Genomic DNA, 15,200 nt, shown 5'->3' with positions numbered 1-15,200 from the left:
CCTTCTGAACTTAAGCGTGGCAAAATCATCCCAGTTCTAAAGAAAGGCGATAGCTCATTATTACATAACTACAGACCTATTTGCATTCTACCATTCTTTGGTAAAGTTATTGAGAAACTGATTGAAATACGGCTAACGAAATATCTTTCTATATTTAATATGCTCATCTTCATGACAGTTTGGTTTTCGCCATCGATATTCCACAGAGCTGGCACTTATTCATCTTACTGACCAAATAATAATAAAAAAAACTAATCGACGAAGGATTTCTCGCCGCCTCGATTTTTATCGATCTAACGCAATTGTCTTTCTTCCACAAAATGCATTCTTCACGCAGATGACATCACTATTTTCACTTTTCATAAAGATATCTCATCTCTCGTTAACAAGTTACATGCTGACTTAGAAAATATCCTAAGGTATGTAATGTTAACATGTTATTTATTAATGCAACTAAGACTAAATTTGTTGTATATTCTCTTCACATCAGCGAAACATACCATCAATTTCACCTATCACTTTTAGTCCTCACTGCATTCCTCCAACTTTATGTTCATCTTTCTTTGGTATTCTACTCGATTGTAATTTGAAATATCACATTTGTATTGCTCATATAAAAAACTAAATAGCTTACGGTATACACATCTTAATTAAAACACGCCCTTACTTACTTCACACGTACCACATTGCTCTCACTTTACCATTATTTTGTCCACTTTCACATTACTTATGGCATAATATGTTGGGTACAATACTCATATTGCGTCTCTCCAGATAGTTCAGAACCGAGCCATAAGAATAATTGCTTGCAGTCCACGCTTTTCTAATGCCAGTTTCCTACTACACGAGAATAACATCCTTACCATTGCTGAACTCACTAAATACAGCCTAAGTATATTTTTCTACAGATTTGTGAATAATGAGCTACCAGCGATCACATTTTGACCATCTAACCTGATGATTCATAGTACCGCCAGATTTGCGTTGCATAACAATTTTCTTTTACCACAAATCCGCACTATGGTAAACAGACCGTAGAATTCACTTTCATATCAATATGGAACACTCTTCCTTTTCATAATGAAAAATGCAAGACCTTTATCACAATTTAAAAAAGAACTAGAAATGCATTTATTATTCACAGATTAACGAGAAGGTTTACTGTATTCGGTTTTTGTTAACTTCTATGGATTTTTCTCTTTTTCTCTTTCTTTTTCTTTTGTTGTAACTAAACTGTTAGTATTTTCTTCCCGTACAATTTTTCCTGCTACAATGAGATATGCTAAATGTTGTCATTATTTGTAATCAATTCTGTATGTTGTTCTGTAACCGTTCTTTTCTTGTTGCTTGTGTACTACCTTATTATATGCTACTGCTGCTTTGAGGTGCTAGCTATCATAACTGTTCTTGTACAGGAGGTTCTTATACAGTTTTTGACTATGAGACCTCCTTCTGTGTACTAAATACTTGCAATGTAACCCAAATTCTAATAATAAATTTTGATTCTGATTCTGAAAGCGCATGCGCTGACGTTCTCCCTTGCGCATGAGTTGCTCATACGCCCTAAAAACAGTCCGAAGGGGATCACGAGGCCGCCCAGGCTGGCTCAGCAAGTTCTTGCTGGAAAGGCGTATGTACAGCAACGCGTACGCTGCATGGTGCAGTTTACGTTTTATACATGGAAAAGTAAACACAGTCCCAAGCTCACGTGAGACGACCGCTCAACAGGTGCTATATTGACGTCGATCCCTATAGAGCTCAGGAAGTTTTTTGCAGCCCTTCCTTCTTTTGCTGCCGCCGTTTTCATGGAACAGGCGGAAGTCCTTCTGACTACGCATATTTTGGCGAAAACAGATGTTCAACTGCTGGCTCTGGGGAAAGGTACGAGTAATGTACAGAGTTGAAGGTAATTTATCCGAGGCAAGGTCGCGACGTTGTTGGAAAGTTCGTTCATCTTTTTTGTCACTGTTTTCGGTTTCGTGAGGATTCTATCCGGTTGACAAAATACAATCGCGGCCAAACACCACCACGTGTGTGCTCCCTCGTGGGCAAGAGAACGCAACGAGGATGTGGTGTTTTCGGTTCAAAACAGAAAAGTTCCGAGAAGTTTTATTATCGAGAATTCCGTTTACCTTAAGAGATTCTGTCTGAACCGAAGGAGGTCAGCATTTGTGAATAATTTGGCCCAAGAATAAAGAATAAGTCATATAATCACGTGATTTTATGAACCTTACATATTAACACGTGTGCACTTCTGCGTCGCTTAAACGCGTGCTTAATTCGTACAGCGTATGAGGGTATTTGACTCGGATGATAGCAAGAAGGTAGCGCTGACAATGCGTATTGTAATACTTGCTAGTTTCTGTTCACACAAGCATCTCTGTCCGGGCATACATATTTTTTGCGCTCACTGATAAACGGAACGTTTTGAAGGAGCCGCATATATTATCTGCGACCGCTTTGTCAGACTGGTTGTAATCAAATGTTGCCACACAGTTCTTATGCCTTCCAGCGGGAATTTCCGCATGTGCTGTAGTCAAGGAGAGTACATTTATTTTATACGCTTTAGCTAAGCGACCAGAGACGCATAACTTCAGGTCCAAAGCGATATGTCTTAATGAATAACATTCATGACTTAATGACAACTGTAGTAGCACGTCAAAGGAGAAGCCCGCAGCTTGTAATTCATAGCACTTACTATTGCCCTGCATTTCGGCCTCACTAATGTATTCAACGCCTAGGACAAAACAACAGAATCGATATCAAATTGATCAGGGGCTCACTTACGTTTCACATGAGCTCGATGTTGTCTGGAGATTATTTTGCTATGGGAAGATAGCGCTACATGTCATGCGGCACTTTAAAGCGTCCCTGAAACGGTTTGAACAGATTTTGTAGACGCGTATAGGGTACAGCTACAGTAAAACATCAGCACCACAATTTAAATGAAGCGTCTGAATATAAGAGAACTACGGACGATTGCAGGTTACCCTCCTACCTAGCCATGCTTTTCTTCTCAACTCGTTCGCCGAGTGATCGGGGCTAAGCTCCGCCTTCACTGGCTCTGCGTCATGATGCCTTGTCGTGTCGCGTACTTCCGGTTGTCTTGGAGCCATCGCGCGAAGCCTCTCCAACCTATCCGCTAGCCGCCTGGCCACCGATCTCCAGCGAGAACTATCCAAGCAGCATGCGTTGCGACCGTTCTGTCGCAGCGCTGAGCGTGTCCGGGATTCCGATAACCGCAGGCAAACTGGGCGTTTTGACGGATGGGCGGAGGTGTAAACTAGAGTCCCTCGTACCATACTACGACCGCTGTAATGAAGGCGCTTTATCGTAAACATGAGCGGCTGGCACGGTGGCGTTAAATGGCGCCGCAGAGCTAAACCAGCCAAACACAGAGCTAAACCAAGTGTAAAACATTTTAAACATTGAAAAAAAGTACGTGTTCACGATTCTCCTGTCGGAAATGTACACCAGCCGCAAAGTCGAATAGACCTGGTTGCTGCTACTAGAGGTCCTTGTTTGTCTGGCTGAGCTCTGCGCCACCAGTTGGCTGCACGGTGCAGAAAGTTCACGTTTGCGCCTCCGCTGATCCTATAAAACGCCCAGCCCGCTTGCACTTGCGTTTACCCGAATACCGGACCCGCTAAAGCTCTCTATTGTGGTAGTAATCCTCCGGCGTGAAGTGACGGCCGCAAACGTGTAGACCCTGGCGTTGATCGGATACCGACAGCCCGATTCGCTGCAGTCACTCTGTTCGATATGTTGCCTTGCAGAGGGACCCGATGTCGCAGCTTGAGATGTCATCGATCACATAATTTGCAGCCCCCAACGTAAAATAGAGAGAAAGAGAGAGAGAGTGAGAGAGAGAGAGAGAGAGAGAGAGAGAGAGAGAGAGAGAGAGAGAGAGAGAGAGAGAGAGGTATTTATTATGAGAGGAAAGCCTAGAGGACGGCCTGAATCAATGTTATGACCTGCTACTCGGTATTGGGGGTAGAGGAACGGGTGTAGAAAGAGAATAGAGAAGACGTTCATTATGAGGACGAAGATATAGTGGCGAAAATCTTGCGCGCTCCAAGAATCTTTAAGGTCTCTTCTCCAGTCCGCTCTCACACAAAAAAATTGTTTAGAGCCTTCAGGCTATCAGGCTGATGAAAAGGATCAGGCGAAGGTGCCAATAGAACCTTTTCAGTAAGTGGTCCAACGACAAATTTTGACAAGATGTCCGTCAGCAATTTTCTCTCTACGTGAAATCGCGGGCACATGCACAAGAGGTATTCGCTCGCCTCAGGAATACCGCATTCCTCACAATTCGGACTGTCTGTCCGGCTGATGAGTAACCGTAATCCGGGCAGCAAGCTTGCCTTGCAGCTTTCATGGTCGGTGGTATCCGTATTTTCATCTCTGGGTAGAGTTCTTGAAGGCGGCGATGACGATGACCTAGCGACGCCCAATATACTGCGGAATGCCGCACAATATCGCGCAGGAGTCTGTACACTAAGGCATTAGTGCCTGGTCGTGAAAATGGCATGGACACTGCAACGTAACAAGGACGATACATGGCGCTCGCGAAGAGAAAGCCTGACACCAGCACTGACCGCGCAGCTCGTGTCAACCCGGAACCCGTTGTAACACAAGCAGACAATACTTGCTGTGGGTCGGAAGTGTTTGAGTGTAGTGATAACTTATCATTGTGTACTGTATTTAAGTCATTTCTTTAAAGAAACAAATTAACCAATATTCCAACTACTACGAAAAACCTTTTTTACCATTGCTTGAGTGTAGTGATAAATTGTCATTCTGTACTCTGTACGTCACTTTTTTATGGACAGAAATTAAGCAACATTCGTACTATTATGAAAAAAATCTTTTTTCACCATAAAGTTGGAAAAATTATCGATTACACGACCTGGGTAGCCAATCGGATAGCTGGCCCACCTGACGTCAGTTGGGCCAAACGCGTCAATTGGGATGGCACGGCCTATTACTCAGGGGAGCGGATCGGCTGCGATCGGTAGCGATGCGCATTTTGAAACTTTATAGTAAATTACACGCTTTATGCAGAGCGCTTAAATGCGTCGCTTAATGATCAGGAGGATCTACCCTAACGACTCAGCACGTTTGTGCAACATCGTCAAGATCGTTTCAGGTTCCCTTTATTGACAGAGTATACTGCTTCTTTCCCAGCGGTAATTGCATCGTTTCGTATCAAGGCTGTCATAAAACTTCGTCTGCGATGCACGCTGTCTTGCAATGAGTTTGCTTTTTCCTTGCACCAACCAAGTTAGCGATGCGTTCAACCTCTTCAATACATGAAGCGAAGCACCCATTAATGCGGATCATGCGTAAGCGTAAGTCGTCGTGTCTCAAGGATCAGCGCTGCAGGCCACTACGTAAGTTCGAGGTTCAGAAAAAAAGCAATTCAGATCAATTGCAGCGAATCTACCCGAGTAATTTCCGCAGGTAACTTAGCAATGCCTCTACGCGCCGTTCATACGATTCCCGTCAGCCAGAAGGGGCTGCAAGCAACACTCATTTTTAACCAGGTCTCCCAGGCCTTATATACCGCAACGTGCAATTTGCGTCCGGCTATTGTGCGAGAGGCGGCGACGGTTACACTGGCGACCTCCGCGGTCCGCGCCAAGAAATGGTGGTCCGACGAAGTTGCCTAAGGAGACCGACGGATGCCACACGGAGCAGTTAGAAACACAGGCTGTTATTAGTTCTTGCGTCGCGTCATTGACCTAAAGCAAGCGGAAAAGGAAGCTGGGAAGGCTGCGCTTCGGTTCCGCTTGCTCTCGCACCAGGACGCATGGACAGCGACACCAGCAATCTCACAGGTACCGTGCATTTCGATTCTTTTGTTGCTTTTGTTTTGTTATACAGCGGTAGCTGTTATGGATTCTTTCAGCTCTCGACATATCCGCACGCCTATCCGCATAGGCTGCGTCACAAAACTGGCGACATTATACGCATATTCCGTAGTTGCTTCGGAGACCTTCGTATAAGGGCTGTTTGATTGTTCTTTTTAAAGGGACACCGTAGAGAAAGAATGATTGCTTCTGCGTTGGAAAAAATCATTTCAATACCAAGTACACTACTCTTGCCGCGAGAAGACACTTGGTAAGCAAGAAAGAATTGATAGTTTTATTTCATTGTGCATTAAGCACGGTTAGACTGTTATGCTTATCTATCACATTTTATTGTTTCAGAGAACAATGACTAGAGGCTCAGAGCACGTAAAAAAGCACCGGAGAAGACAAAAAAAATTATTGTGTTCTTGTTCAGCGATCAGCTGTTATTGCCGCATTCCCTACCAAAGATCTCCAGCTGTGTCTCGTCCACAGCAAGAAGGGATCATCGTCCCATTGTCACGATAACGATAAAATGAAATAGAGCTGTTTGAGGAAAAGAAAGTGCCTAAGTGTGTATCAGACCCGGCACGTTACCGTATGAAAGCTAACGTTCCAGCCTGCGCCATGACGGCTCACAAAACGCGGCCGCTAAAGGCAGCAATGACTCATGGGGCCAATGTAGGAGCCAGTCTAACACCTTCATTCTCAGACGATACTCGACTCGTAGTTTTTCCTCCACTCCACCGGGTTGATCACAGTGCCGTCCCTCGACTGAATATCATGCTACACTTAATAAGAATAGCCGTGCAGCGTCAATGAAGTGCACTGACCACCGCTGTTGAGAAAGGGCGCTGCCATCTGCTTCCTTGAGTCGAGGTGGAGTGTTAGCGAAGGAAAGTTCTAGAATACGGGGGTAAAACCGATGTTCTAGAACGCTCCTTCACTCAACACTATATCTCGACTGAATGATGATGACTTATTGGGATTCCCCTACAAAACGGGATGGCGACAAATAGTCACCTGCTTGAGCTAATCAGTTTATAGATATTTTTTAGTTTAGCATTTTGCATGTTTCCCTAATCTTTTCTTTCGCCTTAAACGTTTCTCGCTCCCTTAAAATCGCTGTATGTACCTTGTACCGCTACCAATGCCTGTAACGAATCTGGTACAATCAGTTTCTTTTGTGCTTGTTTCCCACCAATACCCCAATATCTCGACTGCTGACCGGTTGATGCTTCCACCCGCTTTAAATCCCAGCTCGGACGTTTCCCATAGTTCTCGCTGGATGAATACCTTCACATTCTATAAGGATGTGCCGAGCTGTCTCCGAATTTTTCGCTGCAGCACACAAATGAATCATCCTGTTGCGAATACTTTCTCCTGTATGTTTTTGTTCTCAGGCAGCCAGCTCGCTCTCAAATAGCAAGACACTCCCCTTCGCTTTAACACAGAAATTCTCCCTCCCGATTTCTTTCTTGCCGCCTTTTGTAAATCTCCATGGCTTTGTTTATTTCTATAATTTGCCTCCAATTTACCGCCTCTGTTTCTCTCATTTCATTTGTACGAGTTCTGGCTGCCTATTCACACTTTGAATTACCATGTATCTGGTTGCCAACTTTCTTGACTTCTTCCTCTCCTCCGTGCCTATGCATCTGAGGTACTGATATTTGTGCACTCTATTTGTGCAGACAGCCATATCTTTTCATCCATGCTCCTTAGCCTTTCTTAAAAACTAATTTCGCTCTGCGCTTCTTTGACTTCAAAAGAGACCCAGCCCATGCCTCCCTGAAACTACCTCGTTTGTGGTTTTACCGTCTGGCCCAGGCCAACCGGCCCACCGACCTTTGATTAACTTCCAACCCCGACATGTCTGATTTTAAGCACAGAATGACATTTGCGAACGTTGCAGCTCGCACCATTACACCCTTTGCATATTCCTCGCACCACCTCATATTTATTATAGCCCCACAGAGAGTGGATGGCAACGCTGCTCCACAACAGAAGCAGTCCCTCCGCTGGCACTTCACTGCAATTCTTGAGACGCGCAGCGCCTTCTTTGGTCGATGGGTGGCGATGTGCTCAACTCGGTGGAGTAGAAGATAAGCTTCGAGTGTAGGATCGTTTGAAAATACATGGTATATGCTAACAACGAGGTGATACCAAGCAAGTGAAATGCTGACTGGCGTGTCGCCGCAGTTGCTGTGGAAGAAGTGCCCGAAGGTGTCGGCTCGAGAAGTGTCGGCCCAAGCCCGCCTGCAGCGCCCGCGATAGAAGTTGTTAGCAGTCTCGTCTTCTCAGAGCTGTTCAATGTCGATGTAGTGACCAAAGTGGCATCGACGAAGCTTGCGGTATAAAAGCTGTTCTCAGTATGGGATGTCTAGCTAGCGAGAACCGCACAGATCTCCGTATTCCGATTTCACTTTGGCTCGGTAAACCGGCTTGAAGGAATATTTCCAGGATATTATTTTCACAAAATTGCATAGTGAAAAGATTGAGTTTCGTTTCCTGCGAGTGCAACGACGCCAATGTTACAAAAGGCTTCTTGTTCATGGACACGTATGCGAAATAAAAGGCACTTGGTGCCTTGTTTTATGTCAATACTAAACATTCTAAATAACCGCTAAAAAACTTTCTCACTGTACAAACCTTCTTTGGAAAAGTCCTTGGCTGACGTGTTGACAAGAACTGTACGATTTATACGTCTAATAAAAGGCGAACGATGTGGTGCAAACTATCGTTCATTCCACATTCAGCCTATTGGCGAGGCAGTTCGTACATTTAAAACTCGCGCTATTATCACATCACAAGCCCTACCTAGAGTACGTAGCTCACGCTGACGCGGCCACCCTTACGACTCCGTCGGGCGGCGCGCGCGGCCCGCATCCCACACGCAGCAGTCGCAGCAGAACACGTAACGGAGAATGGCGTTCAATCTTCGCGCGTCAAACACACTGCACTTCCGGTCCGGGTGAAACAGCGCATCGGAAGGCGGCACGGGTGACGGCTGTTGCGCCACCACGCGGGTTTCGCCATTGCTAACACAGGTGCGAACAGTTGCAGAAGCCTTGTTCTGGAACGAAGACTTTGGGCTTCCCGTTGCGACGAAGCACGGATTGTCGTACGCGCGGCACCACACGCCGCCATTGCGGGTGTCGCGAGCATCTTTGCACAGCCTCCTCGGCAGCGTCACCTTCTCGCTTACAGACGCGCTGATTGTGGCCACGCTCACGCGCGATCCTTCGTGACTGACGGGCTGAGAGTAGGCGTGGTGTTGGTGTCCAAGAGGCAACACCTCACCGGCCCCGGTCTCTTCTTGGGCGTAAAGCACCAACCGCTTCCGGTTGAAGCACTCGTCACCGCCGCCAGAGGACCAAGAGGCTCGCTGGCCGGCGGCAGAGGAATGTGAAGGGGAGCAGGACAGCTGTTGCCGAGAGGAGAGTATCACGTCTAACGTCGAGTTGCTCTCTTGCCGAGGGAGGGCGCGGATATTGTCCTGTGCCTCCTGGAAGAGGTCCAGGAAGCGGATTTCCGAGCTCGCGCTCCGTGTGGTGCTGAGCAGGTAGTAGAGGTACGTCTTGTGTCGTTGCTCCTCGTCCTCATCGCTGATGCTCTGGCCCGAAGGGCTCGTGCCGACGTAGAAGCGCACGCCGGGATTCGGCGTGCTCAGTGTCTGGGGCGATGGGTTGACCACCTCGGGACAGCTGGCCCAGCGGTTCGGGTTCCAAGTGTCATCTGTGGGAGAAAAGTAGCAAGAGGTTTAAAGTAAGGGCCGACTTCTTAAACAGGAACTTACAGTGTGGCTTTAAACGAATGCCAGGTGCAAAGAGACATTGTCTTGGATTGCAAAGTAGGCAACCGGTGGAGAGCAGAAGACCAGAACAAAAAAGAAAAAGGTTCGGTGACTAAAAAGAGAGGAAGGAAAAGGCCGGAAGAGAAAGTGTAAAATATAGAAGAATAAAAGCTACCGAGTAAGTTGCACAGAAAGACGGAAACATCACTGGACTATTTCGTAACTTTTTATCTAAGCTAGAGAGGTGATATTAAAACGTCACTTGGTCTGTACACAATCCGCTATGTTGATGTGCACTCTCAAAAAATACCTCAAGTAAATTAGAAATCGCATGAGCCATTTACGTTGAACTTCTGCTATGCAGTGCTGCCATTGTGGAATTGAATGACTGCCGCCGTCTTTTTAGTCCTATGTCATACTAGACGCCGCATGCACCTTTTATTGTTATATTTCTTTCTTTTTGTTCGCAGCGAAATACGCAGAATTGGAGTAACAGAAGTAAACAATAGCTGAACTTCTATACACTGGAAGCAGCTGATAACATAACAAAACAACTTTTCATGTTGCCTAAGCACCCAGAATGCAACGTTGTTGCACTGTGCTATATGTACCTCAGTATCATAAAGTTGAAAAGGAAGTCTGTGGTGGTACTTGAATGACTTGGCCGTAGTGATAATAGTAATATTATTTAGCACCCATCGAAGGTATTCTGCAGTGATGTTTTTACGTAATATTATGATGGTGCGAAAATATTTAACAGCGACAAGTGTTGACAGCTCGGTGCAACTCAACTTCTCGCGTTAAAATCATCAAGTGAAACACACTTTGCATCACTTTGGTGTTTCGGTCCCAACTACATAATAGTAATGTCGTTGTAAAAAATAGTACTGCCTCTATTTCAACAGTCAATTACATGACTAATAAAAATGAAGCGACCGAAGTTCTCTGGGGCAACATCCTCTTTGGTCACATGCAGTGAATGCTCCCTCCCATTTGACCGCAAGCGTTCAGACTCACTTTAGATTACCTGTCACTCACATTCAAGTTGAGTCCGCCGAAAGCGCTTCAACCTCTTGTAGAACTCAGGTGCGTTCCTGCAAAAGTAAATACATGCATCAGAAAAAAAATTATTAGTGTTTTGCTTGCTTTAGCATTCGTTCATTTATCAGACGCCGAAATCTGGCATGCTCGCGTTTGCTATTACCGGAGTACGGTAGCAAATATTTAACAGGTTGGTATCAGGATAGAGATGCAAATATTATTACATTCGCGTACTCCTAGGGATTTGGAACAAACGGCCAACTGCTTTGGGAATACTAGTAATCCCAGATTTTCAAGAAAAACATTGTTCCTGAGTTTTTTTTATATATTGACAACTGTAGGATTTGAAATGGCGAGAAGTCGTTTAACTACGCCATCACTTTATTCGCCGTGCTTTCGACGCGGTGTTCCCCGCCCGAAAGCAAACTGACGGACTTTTATTATAAATAGTAGGCGCTGCAAACACAAGTGCAGTTGACAGAGCTCTCTCGAAGACATTGGACCCTTGGAGGGATTTCTCTTAGATCCTGCTGAAGTATAGTTGCAAGTATAAACGCTCAACAGATATATCTTAGTGCACTGTACAGGGAAGGCGAGTTCGGTGAGCCGACGATGCATCGTTCAGCTGAAGGTCCGTAAACTGCCAGCTTGTTGTTCCTTTCTGTTCCCGTCAGCATGGCGGCGTGTCTCACGATGCGTGTCGAAATCACGATGTCCTCGAAAGCGTCTCAGTGGCTATTGCTCTTACCATACTCATGTCAAAGGCGGCGCTCAAGCGGATAAATTGTCGACAAGCTCCTCAAGGCTAGGTGCGGCTGAAGGCGATACTCTTACGCACCTCCTCCTCCTAGTTTTCAGCGATAGCGTTCCGAGTCATGTGTTATTCATAAATAATGCAAAACAGCAAATCCAAGAAAATTAGCGCTATCGCGCTATCGCGCTATCGCGCTATCGCGCTATCGCGAGTGGCCTAGTTTCCAGCTTACCTGGCGCGTCTTAAGGAAATTTCGGAGAAGCAATCACAGGTCAAAACAAGGTAGGTTCAAATAATGCGGCTCGAGTTCTTACCAGCTAAGATTGATGTTCTCCGTCGGTTCATCGATGGCAGAGATGACCTCGGACGTCTGCCTTTGAAACGCGGGCCTCTCGAAGGCAGGCGAGGCCGCTCCAGCGCAGTCATCGAGATCGGCGTCTTTTGTAATACCTGCAGTCGATCAGAGCACTCTCGATTACACCCCAGCGCTTTAGAGTGGGCGCGGTCGGCCACGCGGGTCACGAGTGGAGAAACCCGAAGAACGAGTCCTGCGCTAGCAGGCAGTTCTTACAATGAGACAATGAAGCCTTTGTGGCTGAAGAGCGGCAACTTTCGTGACGCGAAGCAAGTCGATTGCATTCGTCGGGCGTTACATGAAACCGGTCGACTTCACATGTGTGGCAGTGTTTAGCCCGTTACATCATAACGAAAAAAATCGAAATAGTTAAACGGTAACACGTATTGCGAAAACGTTGTGCAATTTGTCTTGTTTTCTGCGTACCGATGCGCGAGGCGGGCAGGCCCGTCCAGGATTTTGTGTTATGGCGATTGAATGCCTACAAGACGCCGTTTATTAGTTTCTTTGCGACGTCATCAAATCATGGTCGCAAACCCTCGGACGGACTGTAGAGGGTGATGATAGGGTGGTGGGAGTGCTCTTTACTACTGATACTCCGGTTACCAAAGACGCCATCGCGGCATTCCTGGATATCCTCAGGTGTTTGTGCTGCAACGGAGCTCTACCTAAACTTGCGGTTTGCAACTTTTCGGTTAGCGGAAACGTAGCTCCATAGAGAAAGATGCGTTTAAACGCCTTGGGGAGGACAGACAGACAACGAAATTTGTTTTATCCTGAAGAGCTAAAACTTACAATTTCAATGAGGTCTACCCCATTCCGGATAACTGGGTTAGGCCGGAGGTGAAAGGGTTCGACTGTCTGTTGTTCTATAGTAGAGTGGTGTGCGTCCCCATACTCTTCTTGCTGCTTCAGTGAACAAAAATACAATACTTGGAGTAAATAGCCGCACTCAAGAAACATGCTATAACAAGTAATAGCTAACTTGGCGATACTATATTACTCTACAGAAACAGTTAAAGCGGTCACCACTGCCGGTTTCTTATGAGAGCGTCTGGTGCTAGCAACAATGCCACGACGTTTGGCGTGGCAGCTGCAATTCGGGTGGTATTTCGCCGGCTATATATGTAAGTAATGACAAAGTAGCGCCGGTAAAACAAAACTATAAATCACCACATAAGACCTGTGCCCCCCCCCCCCTTATAGTGTCGGCTGATATGTATTTATAAAGTACGCATACCTAATTATCACTACTTGCAGGACCAAATAAAGTTTTGCTTCCTTCCTTCCTTCCTAATGGAATAGCACATGCTATTCAACGGCTTCTTTGATTTCCCTATAGTATCTATATTCAGTCTCCCCATTCTTCAGCCACTGGGTATGAGCCCATTATTCGCCATCTCCCAGACGGGGCAAGTGTAACATTGACAAAGGTTTATATAATGCCTGAATGTATTTAAATGCGTGATGCACTTCTCTGTGCATACTACTGGCATAACGATTCTTTCCTAGACAAACATCATATACTTCATCCTCGTGATATCGCTCGATAGACGTGTCACACCATGCGTCCACCTGACTTGGCATTTGCATTTCGCCATAGTTTGTGAACGGTGTAGTGCATAAACCTAAATGACGCATGAGATTAAAGTTGTGTCCTGTGTGGTGCAGGACCATGAAGAGTACACGTGATTACACGTTGCGTAGGATGAACATAAACGCAATTGTACGCGTTGCATTTAGTCGTGTAGCATTTAATTACCACTTCGCCAAAGCTTCGCTTCACATGCAGATACCAACAATCGCGCTGGATGTGCAAATTTCGTCCCTTCGCTTTTTCTTTTTCTGCTTCGTGTGTTTTATAGACCTGATAATTATTTCCTGACGTAGCTTTTCTTCATTCGCGAGTACGACCGCAAGAGCGCAGCCCGCGCTTAAAGCCGCAGGTGATGCAAGAACAACCGAGCCAAAAGATTCCGTGGCGTGAGTCATAGATAAGTTCTCCTCTGCGGAAACGCCTGCTTGAATATGCCGCGATAACGGTGCACCGATATCGGGCACTTAGGGATACTGTATGTACATGTCCCACATGCTCGGAAATGTTCTGAAGCACGCAGCATCTTACACATCTCGCAGACGTCGGGGCAGCCGGTCAAATCTCCCCGAAATGCTCAGAATCTCCACATGAGTGAGAGTCAGTTGGCCGCTGAGAGCCATCGCCTTTTCTTTTTACGATGGTCCAACGTTTACTGCAAAGACACGAGGTTGTTTTCTAGTTAAGCTGAGCCATTAGTTCAAAATTCCCTTGTTACAGGATCCAAGATCCAAGTTTCTTGCTTAAAATTCGATTTGAGGTAGCTGTAAGGAAGATTGAAGAGCCGCGTATTGGATTGTTCATTCGAATAATCAATATACTGCTTAATATATCGCCTATCAAATTAGGCTACTAAATTTGATTCAAAACAGACATATGCGGGTGACAAAATAGAGAGAAAAATTGTACCATCAAGAAATAAATAAATATGTATTTACGTGACAAGTGGAAATGAGGTGGGCCTCATTACAAGGTGATGATGGCATATTGAAGGCGATCTCACTGCCAAAAACCTTAGCAAAAATTGCGTATGGGAGAGGGCAAACAAAGAGAAAAGAAAAGCTTCTCATAAACAGTGCATACAATTCAGATATATATAGAAGACGTGCAGAACTGCTGGTCACGTGCCCCACTGTATGCATTAAATCCGACTTCTACGCATAAAGTGAGCGCAGCAAAGTGTACATGAAGTTAAGCTGGATTTTGTTTTCAAAGCGCAGCCCAAACTTAAAATGTCTCGCTTGTCGGAACCTACGAGAGCTTGGCCTCGATCCTTCTGGTGCTGTTCTGAGTAATGGGGTCAACATAGGAGTGAAAGTCTTCCAAGCGATGTGTGAAGAGTTCAGCGCATCGCTGACATCGCTATCGTTTCTGGAGTGTCACTCTTAGAAAAATTTACACCATTTGGGGCTTATCTTGTCCCGCACCAATATTCGTCATCTGTTTTACCCGCATTTCCTTTCTTTAACGCTGCGAGCCCGGTACTTCCAAGTCACCAACGGCCTGCACGTTATCAGCATGACAGAGCATTCTCGACAGGAAAGTAACGAGCGCAGCGTTCTCGGGAAAGTAATGCTGGCAAGACATATGACGATTATCGTTGTGTGGCATATAGACACCCCAAGGGGTGTAAACATTTTTAGTGGATCGTTGTGGGACAGGATACGCCCCAAAGGGTGTAATTTTTTTAAGAGTGTGGTACAAAGATTATAAACACGGATAAGGTGCTTCAGGAAGGCTGGCCAATGTTTCGATAGGAGGACCTATCTTCGTCGAAAGTAGAGAGAGAGAGAGAGAGAGAGAGAGACAAA

At 45.6% G+C, this 15,200-nt stretch overlaps 1 protein-coding gene across 4 annotated transcripts in view; it reads right to left on the bottom strand.

Annotated features, from left to right (window-relative positions):
* Window positions 1–8,330: 8,330 nt before the first annotated feature.
* The window catches only part of LOC142572065 (uncharacterized), a 28,559-nt gene continuing 21,689 nt past the window's right edge, over window positions 8,331–15,200 (bottom strand). For 3 of the 4 annotated variants that reach the window (XM_075680885.1, XM_075680887.1, XM_075680886.1), the window contains exons 2-4: window positions 11,755–11,890; window positions 10,684–10,739; window positions 8,331–9,587 (exon numbers count right to left, since the gene is read on the bottom strand). In XM_075680885.1, coding sequence (XP_075537000.1) covers window positions 8,704–9,587; window positions 10,684–10,739; window positions 11,755–11,890 — 1,076 coding nt within the window. In that variant the 3' untranslated portion in view covers window positions 8,331–8,703. Of the gene's footprint in view, window positions 9,588–10,672; window positions 10,740–11,754; window positions 11,891–14,327; window positions 14,403–15,200 lie in introns of all 4 variants that reach the window. The other variant, XR_012825997.1, reaches the window with a different exon arrangement.

Source organism: Dermacentor variabilis, chromosome 2 (assembly GCF_050947875.1).
Source record: "Dermacentor variabilis isolate Ectoservices chromosome 2, ASM5094787v1, whole genome shotgun sequence".
In the NCBI taxonomy this organism is placed as follows: Eukaryota; Metazoa; Arthropoda; class Arachnida; order Ixodida; family Ixodidae; genus Dermacentor; species Dermacentor variabilis.
This window is presented reverse-complemented; position numbering and strand designations above follow the sequence as displayed.